Source organism: Camarhynchus parvulus, unplaced genomic scaffold (assembly GCF_901933205.1).
Source record: "Camarhynchus parvulus unplaced genomic scaffold, STF_HiC, whole genome shotgun sequence".
NCBI classification, from domain to species: domain Eukaryota; kingdom Metazoa; phylum Chordata; class Aves; order Passeriformes; family Thraupidae; genus Camarhynchus; species Camarhynchus parvulus.
The window spans coordinates 1-9,801 of NW_022148077.1; the positions used below are offsets into that span (position 1 = coordinate 1).

Genomic DNA, 9,801 nt, shown 5'->3' on the forward strand with positions numbered 1-9,801 from the left:
GGCCGGCCCGGTGGGTGCCCCCCGCGTCCCCCCGCTGCCGGGGCAGCCCCTCCCCAGCCGGCGAGCCCGGGCACGCCGGACGGCCCGGACTTCCTTGGGAAGGTGCCCTCGGGCGACACGCGGCTCCGGCGGGGACGTCCCTGGCGCTGGCGGGTCCCGCTCGCCTGGTTCTGCCGCCCGGTGATGTCGCAGCGGGGACCCGCTCGCCTCTCCTGGGGTGTCCTCACCCCCGGGTTTCGAGCACGGGGGTCCCATCCCCAAAGTGCTGGCGGGCGGTGGGGCAGCTCGTTCAAGGTCAGAGCTACCCCGGCCCGTGGTGCGGCTGTTGGGCTGGGTTTTGGGGCGCTGGGTGGAAATTGGGTGAGGAGTGATGTCCCCTCTCCCCAAGGCCCTCCTTGGTGGCGCTGAGGGACAGAGCAGCATCTTTGGGATCCCCCATCGCAGAGGTGATGCTCAGGCTGGTGTGAGGGGGAGTGTGGGAGGTTTGGGGGTGTCAGAGGTGGGGGGTCCCGCTCTGACCTGTCTGTCCCCATGGCAGACGGTGGAGCACGGCTTCCCCAGCCAGCCCAGCGCCCTGGCCTACGACCCGGTCCTGCGAGTGATGGCCATCGGCACCAAGGCGGGAGCCGTCAAGCTGTATCCTTTTCCTCCCACATGAGCAGGAGGTAAGGACCTCCCGGACCCTCCTGCGCTCGCTCCTCTGCCTGTCCCCATCCCGGAGAATGCTTGGAGACGTGGCTGCGCTGCTTCTGGCCCATCCGGCAGCCCCCACTCGGCTGCCGTCCATCCCTCCGTCCAGCTGTGCTGCAGCTGGGCCGGGCGGCGAGGGGGCGGCTGGAGGAAACCCCCACCTCGCCCAAAACGCCGCGGGGAGAAAAAAGGGCTCGGGGACATCCCAATGGGGTCCTTCCCGTTGTTACCCCGCTTATCCCGGGGGGCTCCTGTCCATCCTCATCCACGCAGCCCTCGGGGAAGGGGCAGCGGGGGCTCTGGCCGGCCCGGGGCTGCGGTGGGCGCGGAGCCCGGTGCCGGGTGGGGGGCCGAAGCGGGGGACGCCGAGCGGGGCCGGCCGGGCTTTGTTGGCGGCAGCGTGCAGGGAGACTTCAGAGGGCTCTGCTGGCGGGCGGCCAGGGCTGGATGCGGGCCGTGCTGGGGGCCCCGCGCCGCAGGAATGCGGGCTGGGCGGCCGCGCCCGCAGCGGGTCGGGCGTGGGGGCGGCCGCGCTCCCCCCTCCCCAGGCCGGCGGCTCGCTGCCTCCCGAGCACAAAGATGGCGTGTTTTGTTCTCTGCCGGGGCCGCCCGGGTGCCAGCCCGGCCGCGACGTCGCGCCGGCCGCCCTTCGCCCGCCCGGCCCGCGGTGCCGGTCCCAGCTGAGCCCCCCCGGCACGGCGGGGATGCGGTTGTGGGGGGCTGCGGTGCCCTGAGCATCCTCAGCGGGGATGGTTTTGGGGTGGTACCCAGCGTGGTACCCCGTGCCCACACGGCCCCGCTCCGGCTGCCTCCGAAAAGATGCTTCTGGAGGTTGGCGGTGCCGGGGAAGCCGGGGCCGGGCGAGGCAGCAGCTGGAGCTGGCCTGACTGGCGTTACTGGTTAGTGGGGGCACCCCTGGGTGCTCCCCGGCCCGGCTGGGTGGATCTGGTTGCCGACAGCCCGGCATTGAGGGGCAGCCAGTGCCTGGAGGGGCAGCTGGGGGTCCCTGCTCTTGGACCCCCATCCCAATGGTGTGGCCCGAGCCACTTGCTCTGAGGGCTCTCTCAGCTTGTGGCACTCTTTTGGGTGGGGAAAGGACCCCAGAATGAGCAAGGATGGGTGGCATCCCCCGTGCATGTAGCACCGAGAGCCCTCTGCGTGCTCCCTGCTTCATTCCCATGCCCTGTTCCCTGCTCTCCCCAAACTCCGTGGCTGTCCCCTGGCTCTGCCGGCTCCGCTGTGCCCAGCACTGCCAGACAGCTCCTGCCTGTCCGGCCGGGCAGAGCCGCCGGGCTGGTTCCCCGTGCCCAGGGCACCGGAAGGCTGCCAGGGGTAGGGACTGCCAGCATCCAGCGTGCCCAGAGGGGCTGCACAGTGCGCTGGTGACACCGGGCTGGGGGGAGCCGCTGGTCTGGGGGTGGCGGGGACGCCAGGCTGGGCTGCTCCGTGCGGTGCTGCCGTGGGTTCCTGCCGCGGTTCCTGCCGCGGGTTCTGCTTTGGTTCCTGCCGCGGTTCCTGCCGAGCGGCGTCGCCGAAGGAGCCGGGACCAGTCGGGTGAGTGCGGCTGTGCCGGCGCATGCCGAACCCCACCCCGCTGCCGGTGCGTGCCGGGGCTCCCGGCGCCTCTCGCACACCCAGCCCAGCTGTGAGCGTTGGCCGCAGCCTGACCTGGGACAGCCCGGCTGGAGGTGCTTGGTGGATCCCAGCCTGACCTGGGACAGCCCGGCTGGAGGTGCTTGGTGGATTTCAGGCTGACCTGCCGTGTCCCAGCTGAAGGTGCTTGGTGGATTTCAGGCTGATTCAGAGCGTCCTGCTTAGTGGATCCCGGATGGGGATGGTGGTGGAAGCTCTGGCATGGGGTGCAGCCAGGGATGCTCTGCCCTGGCTCTCCTGGGGGCAAGGGGTTGAACTGGTGTTTGCAGGCAGAGCTGTGACCTGAGGGAATTCGGAGGGCCCTGAGTTTGCTGGGGAAGGGTGTGGGGGGCTCTACCCTCGTTGTTTCTTTGACGGCCCCCCCAGATATGGCGCACCGGGTGTGGAGCTGACAGGCCTGCACAAGGAGACGGCCACTGTCACCCAGCTGCACTTCCTTCCCGGCCAGGTATGAGGGTGTCCCGGGGGGGAACCTGGCAGCAGCCCCCCAGCACCTCACACACCCCTCTATCATCCCCCCCTCCCCAGGGCTGGCTCCTGTCGCTGCTGGACGACAACACGCTGCACCTGTGGGAGGTGTGCCAGAAGGAGGGCTGCTCCCACCTGGAGGAGACCCGCAGCTTCGGCCTCCCGGGACGCCCAGGGTCCGCCGGCGCTAAGTACTTGCCCGGGGCTCGGAGCCGCTCCCCGCGGGGCTGCGGCGGTGCCGGTGCCACAGCTGGGAACGGCGCGGGGGAGCAGCCGGTCTGCCGGGGCGGGGTGGCGGCCAAGGTCCTCCCCGCGGTGGTGTTTTCCCCACTGGGATGCTCCTCTGATGTCAACTGAGATGCCGAGTGCAGGGAGCAGCTCTGGATTTTTATGGCGCTGGCAGGGCCTGGGGGTGATTAATGGCTGTAATTGCTGTCGGCACTGAGGCTGTCCTTGCCCTTGTCCTGCTGCACTCAGGGAGATGGGAATGGAGGGATGGAGCAGGGCAGCTCTGGGGTCTCTGACACTCCCCCAGACCCAACCTGGTGCTGAGGCAGCCCCTGTTCCCCCCACAGCTGCTCCCCTGGCATCACACGGGTGACAGTGGTCCTGCCCATGGCTGCTGGTGCCATGGTCTGCCTGGGCACTGAGGGCGGTGCCGTGTACTTTGTCACCTTGCCCACCCTGACGCTGCTGGAGGACAAAACCCTCTTCCCAGATGAGATCCTGCAGAGGTGAGAGCCCTACAGGCCCCATGCCCCTGCATCCCCAGCACCCCCAGCCCATCTCTGACCCCCCTGTGCCTGTCCCCCCGCAGTGTCCCCGATGATTACCGCTGCGGGAAGGCGCTGGGGCCCGTGGAGTCCATCCAGGAGCACCCTCGCAATGGCAGCCGGCTCCTCATCGGCTACAGCCGGGGGCTGCTGGTCCTGTGGGAGCAGAGCACTCGTGCTGTCCTGCATCTCTTCCTGGGCAACCAGGTACTGGGGCTGGGGGGGCCGTGGTCCTCTGTGTGTGTGTTCCCATCCACGTGGGGCTGGTGGGGCTGTGTGTGTGTGTCCCCATCCACGTGGGGCTGGTGGGGCTGTGTGTGTGTGTCCCCATCCGAGTGCTGACCCCCCGTGTGGCCCCGCAGCAGCTGGAGAGCCTGGCCTGGGAGCAGAGCGGGACGAGCATCGTCAGCTCCCACAGCGATGGCGGGTACATGGTGTGGGCAGCGAGCGGCACCGGCCTGAGGACCCAGCAGCCCGTCATGTCCACCATCCCCTACGGTACAGGATGGGGCTCCGGGGGGGCTCTGGGGATGGGAGCTGATCTCCCCCATATCCCAGCGCTACAGCCAGTGTTGGTGTCTTCGTTTCAGGGCCGTTCCCTTGCAAAGCCATCAGCAAAATCCTCTGGAGAACCTGCGAGTCAGGGTAGGTGGGTGGGCTGGGCATGGGCACAGGGGGCACTTGGGGGTCCAGGGTCTGATGGCAGCTGCTTCGTCCCACCCAGGAACCCCTTCATCATCTTCAGTGGGGGGATGCCACGGGCCAGCTATGGTGACAGGCACTGTGTCAGCGTGCTGCAGGGCCAGACCCTGGCCACGCTCGACTTCACCTCCCGCGTCATTGACTTCTTCACTGTGCAGAGCGCAGAGGTGCCCGAGGGAGGTACGTCCTGCCAGGGCCACCCCGGGAGCGGGTGATGGTGTGGGGGTCTCCACGTGCAGCAGCCATCTCCCCCCTCCCCAGGCTTTGAGAACCCCCGAGCCCTCGTGGTGCTGGTGGAGGAGGAGCTGGTGGCCATCGACCTGCAGACGCCGGGCTGGCCCACCATCCCTGCCCCGTACCTGGCACCTCTGCACTCCTCTGCCATCACCTGCTCCTGCCATGTCTCCAACGTGCCCCTCAAGCTCTGGGAGAGGATCGTCAGCGTGGGGGAGCAGCAGAGCCCCCGGCAATCCTCTGCGGTCAGTGATGGGGGTGGTGGGGAGGGCTCCTGCTGAGCCCTTCCAGCGTTCCAAGGCTTCATCCCTTCCTCCATCCCCTCTCCATCCCTCCCTCCAGGCTTGGCCCATTGATGGGGGGAAGAACCTGGCCCAGGAGCCCACGCAGAGGGGGCTTCTCCTCACTGGGTGAGTGGGCTGGCAGCAGGGAGGGGGCCTGGGAAACACAAAATGAGGGGGGGACACATCCACACCCATTTCTGCAGTGGGGGAGTGGGGTGGGGTGGGATGGTGGTGGCATTCACTCCCTCATTTCGGGTGGGCTGCCCCTTCTTGTTCTGGCTGGGCACGAGTGTGTCACCCGCTGCGCTGTCCCCCGTGTCCCCCCCTCTGCACGGTGGCTGCCAGCACACAGGCAGCTCTTGTTAGCCGGGCAGATGTTGGGGCCCGCGCTGACAGGACCCCCCCTCCCAGGCACGAGGACGGCACGGTGCGGTTCTGGGACGCCTCGGGGGTCTCCCTGAAGCCCCTCTACAAGCTGGGCACCGCCAACATCTTCCAGACAGACTGTGAGCACAACGACAGCCTCAACCAGGCAGGCGAGGAGGAGTGGCCTCCGTTCCGCAAGGTGAGGTCGCCTGGGCAGGGTGACACCACCATGGAGCTCAGCACCCTCCTGGCTCTGCCAGCACTGGAGGGGGCAAACCCAGAGCTGGGCACGGGGGATGCACCTGCTGGAGCCATCCCGGCTGTGCCCCGGGGACGTGTCCCCCGGCTCAGGGCACAGCTGCTGTGTGACGCACTGCAGGGACACAAGGGACACTTGTTCCATGAGCCCCATCCATGGGTCTGCCCCAGCATGGGGGACAGGGCCAGGGGCTGCGTGGGGACAGACTTTTCCTGGGCGTGATGCCCAGAGTGGCCCGTGTGCCGCAGCTGGTGGAGGGATGTGGGGGTGCAGGGGGGGCTGTCCCACTGTGTGTGGGGTCCTGGCTGTCCCTTCAGCTGTCCCCTCCCGCAGGTGGGCTGCTTTGATCCCTACAGCGATGACCCGCGCCTGGGCGTGCAGAAGATCGCGCTCTGCAAGTACACGGCCAAGATGGTGGTGGCTGGCACGGCGGGGCAGGTAAGGTGACAAGGACAGCAGGGGCTCCCCCATTGGGGACCCACAGCATGAGAGGGCTACAGACCCCCACTATTGTCCTTGAAGGGCTCCTAGCCTGGGTTTAGCCCCTGGTGTGCAGCAGGCTGGCTGGCTGGGGGAGTCCAGCGTGTCCCCCTGTCTGTGTTTGTCCCTGCAGGTGCTGGTGATGGAGCTGAGCGACGAGAAGTCGGAGCACGCGGTCAGCGTGGCCACCGTGGACCTGCTGCAGGACCGTGAGGGCTTCACCTGGAAGGGCCACGACCGGCTGGCCCCCCGGAACGGGCCCCTCCACTTCCCCCCTGGCTTCCAGCCCAGCGTGCTGGTGCAGTGCGTGCCCCCCGCCGCCGTCACCGCCGTCACCCTCCACTCCGAGTGGAACCTCGTGGCCTTCGGCACCAGCCACGGCTTCGGGCTCTTCGACTACTACAGACGCAACCCCGTGCTGGCCAGGTATGGGGGGACCTCGGTGCTGGGGACCCCTGGATGGCCTGGTGGGTGCTGAGCAGCCTCGGTGCCCGCAGGTGTACGCTGCACCCCAACGACTCGCTGGCCATGGAGGGGCCCCTGTCCCGCGTGAAGTCCCTCAAGAAGTCCCTGCGCCAGTCCTTCCGCCGCATCCGCAAGAGCCGCGTGTCGGGCAAGAAGAGGCTCAACGCCAGCAGCCCCTCCAGCAAGGTGGGCAGGGAGTGGGGGCCACCGTGGTGGCTCCCTGTCCCCACCCAGCAGGGGCTGACCCTGTGTCCCCTCCCCAGGTGCAGGAGGCCAACGCGCAGCTGGCAGAGCAGGCGGGTCCCCCCGAGGTGGAGATGACGCCGGTGCAGCGGCGGATCGAGCCTCGCTCGGCTGATGATTCCCTTTCAGGGGTCGTGCGGTGCCTCTACTTTGCCGACACCTTCCTCCGTGACGGTGAGACCCCCTCCCTGCCTCCCTCCCTCCTGGGAAAAGCCCCCAGGCTGGGTCTGACACTGCTCCACCCCCACAGCCGCCCACCACGGCCCCACGATGTGGGCAGGGACCAACTCGGGCTCGGTGTTCGCCTACGCCCTGGAGGTGCCGTCGCAGGAGAAGTTCTCGGAGCGGGCGGTGGAGGCGGTGCTGGGGAAGGAGATCCAGCTTATGCACCGGGCGCCCGTGGTGGCCATTGCGGTGCTGGACGGGCGGGGGAACCCCCTGCCCGAGCCCTACGAGGTGTCTCGGGACCTGGCCAAGGCCCCTGACATGCAGGGCAGCCACTCCATGCTCATCTCCTCCGAGGAACAGTTCAAGGTGAGTGCAAGGCTCAGTGTCCCGCTGTGGTAGAGATGGCACCCAAAATGTCCCTTGTCCTCTTTGGATGTCCTCATCACGCAGGGACTGGAGGTGACCAGTCAGGTTTTGGGTGCACTCCTATGCCTGTTCTAGGGTGGTGAATCCAAGGGAAAGGTGTCCCCCTAAACCCTGCAGGTTCCTGTTCTCCCCTGAGCCCCCCACTCCTCCTGCCTCCCAGGTGTTCACGCTGCCCAAAGTGAGTGCCAAGACCAAGTTCAAGCTGACAGCACACGAGGGCTGCCGAGTGAGGAAGGTGGCCCTGGTGAGCCTGGCCAGTGCTGGCTCCGAGGAGAGGCTGGAAAACTGCCTGGCCTGTCTCACCAACCTGGGGGACATCCACATCTTCACCGTGCCCAGCCTGCGGCCCCAGGTCCACTACAGCTGCATCCGTAAGGAGGACATCAGCGGCATCGCCTCCTGTGTCTTCACCAAGCACGGCCAAGGTGAGGACACCAGGTGACATCTGTGTCGATGGGATGTTGACCTCACCTGCAGCCCTGTGGGGGATTCCTGAGGCTCATTGTTGTCCCCCCTGTAGGTTTCTACCTAATTTCACCATCCGAGTTCGAGCGCTTCTCGCTGAGCGCCAGGAATGTGACAGAGCCACTGTGCCGGCTGGAGGTCGCCCGGCTCCAGGACACCTCCTGCCTCAGGTGGGCTGTCCCGGGGGCATGGGGGCCTTTGCTGTGGTGGAACCCCTGTACACCCACCCCCTGACACTGGTTCTGGCCATAACTTCTCCCTGTTTCCTTCCAGCAACAGCTCAGCGGTGACGCCGAAGCTGCCGCAGGCGAACGGCACCCACGTCCCCCGCAGCTCCGAGGGCCAGCACTCTCCCTCAGACAGCGACCGTGAGTGACCACCCTGTCCCTGCACACACACCGTGTCCCACAGCCCTGCTCCAAGCTTGGCTCTGTGTCCTGGCTGTCCCCAATCCCTCCTGTCCCGTGACTCCCCAGGGTCCCCTGAGGAGCACCCGGCTGCCTTCTCGCCCGGCCCCATTGACTCCCCCAACAGCAGCCTGGAGACCCCGCTGGACACCACTGGGGACATCACTGTGGAGGAAGTGAAGGATTTCCTGGCGTGAGTGGGGTGGGAATGGGGTAAACGGTGCTGAGGGGCCGTGGCAGTGCCTCTCACCCTGCTCTGCCCCAGGTCCTCGGAGGAAGCGGAGCAGAACCTGAGGAACACCAGCGAGGACGAGGCCCGGCCCACGGGGATCCTCATCAAGTGAGGTCTGTGAGGGGCTGGTGGTCCTTGGGAGTGGGATTTGGAGCTGGGACCCCAGTGCAGTGCCTTGGCTTCCTGATCCATCGTGGGAGGATGGAGTTGTGCTCCCTGGGGCTTCCAGAGGAGGGGGAGCAGGGGGAATGGCTGTCCTGATCCCCACTCCTGCTGAGGGGCTGCCTCTCCCACAGGCATCGCCGGCCTCCCTGCCCATCTCAGTGCTCGGATTCCCGGGATGCGCGACTCGACTGGACCCCCGCGCCCCCTCCCCATGTAACGTAGACTGGCCTCCTCTCTAACATCTGCACCCCGGCTCCGGCACTCCCCACACACCCCTGCCCGGCCCCGGCGCCGTGGGGCACAAACTCTTCCCGGGGAAGATCAGTTCCTTTTTTATACACGGTCGAGTGTCACTGTCCCCTGCTCCAGAGCCCCCTTCCTGGGGGATGCTGCTGCTTCCCCGGCTCCACGGGGAGGGCTGGGGCTTGTGGACCCTCCCTCGTCCCCTGGTTTTGGTCCTTTGGGGCAGTGGGGGGCCAGAAGCCCCTGGGCACGGCCCCCCCGTACCCTGGTCTGTGTTTACATGCCCGGCTCCCTGCAGTTTACAGCCCCGTTCCCTGCCTGCCAGGAGGCTCTGGCTGCTGCACAGGGACTGTCCCCCCAGGGGAGCCCAGTGGGGACCCCCTGGCTCCCAGGTGGGCAGCAGAGGCCTTGAGCAGCCCGAGGAGGGGCACGCTGGGGGGTCACAGGTGGCCTTTTTCTCTTAGTGGCTTCTCCAAGGGCTATTCTCCAGGTTGGGCTCCGTGCCTGCTGCTCCTTTCTGACACTAAATCCTGCCACGGGGTGGGTTTGGGATGGGATCACGCTGTGGAATCTCACACGGGCTCCTGCTCCTGGTCCATGTTGGTGCTGGGGGGGAAGGGGCAGATGGGGTTACCCCAGCCTCCTCCTGCCCCAGGCTGGGCTGCCCCTCCCTGGGGGTCTCACTGTGCCAAATCCCCCCTGGGCTCCGAGCCTGGCCTCGTCCTCCTGGGGGCTGTGGTGACACAGCTCTGTCCCCTGGCCCATGGTGGCTGTTCCCACGGGGCTCAGCTGGCCCCTGCCCCTCTCCTTTGGGGAGCTGTGGCCCCCCCGGGCTCCCCTGTGGTACGTGTGTGGCTGGGGGGGTTCGGGCTCTGTTGCTGCCGGCCGAGGCCGGGGCTGTAGTGTCCCTGGTAGAACCCCCCCACCCAACCTCATTTTTTTTTTTTTTTTTGGTAAGATGAATTTAGCATTGTTTAGTTATTAAAAATACTGGTTTTTAATATTGAAAATAAAGCATTTAATATCAGCTGCCTGGGCTGCAGGTGTTTGCTGAGCCTCGGAGCCAGGTGAGTGCTGA

The 9,801-nt window shown here is 67.0% G+C and overlaps 1 protein-coding gene across 1 annotated transcript; it reads left to right on the forward strand.

Moving 5' to 3' along the window:
* Positions 1 to 538: 538 nt before the first annotated feature.
* On the forward strand, positions 539 to 9,672 carry LLGL1 (LLGL scribble cell polarity complex component 1; the record flags this gene model as incomplete). The annotated part of the gene is made up of 22 exons (XM_030969722.1): positions 539 to 636; positions 2,710 to 2,791; positions 2,872 to 3,002; positions 3,387 to 3,545; positions 3,629 to 3,791; positions 3,947 to 4,082; positions 4,175 to 4,229; positions 4,309 to 4,466; positions 4,548 to 4,765; positions 4,863 to 4,930; positions 5,216 to 5,369; positions 5,763 to 5,867; positions 6,043 to 6,335; positions 6,407 to 6,560; positions 6,638 to 6,791; positions 6,868 to 7,151; positions 7,372 to 7,636; positions 7,732 to 7,846; positions 7,950 to 8,044; positions 8,153 to 8,276; positions 8,349 to 8,428; positions 8,612 to 9,672. Coding segments are annotated over 21 exons (3,090 nt in total), but the record flags the coding sequence as incomplete, so codon positions are not given.
* Positions 9,673 to 9,801: the final 129 nt, after the last annotated feature.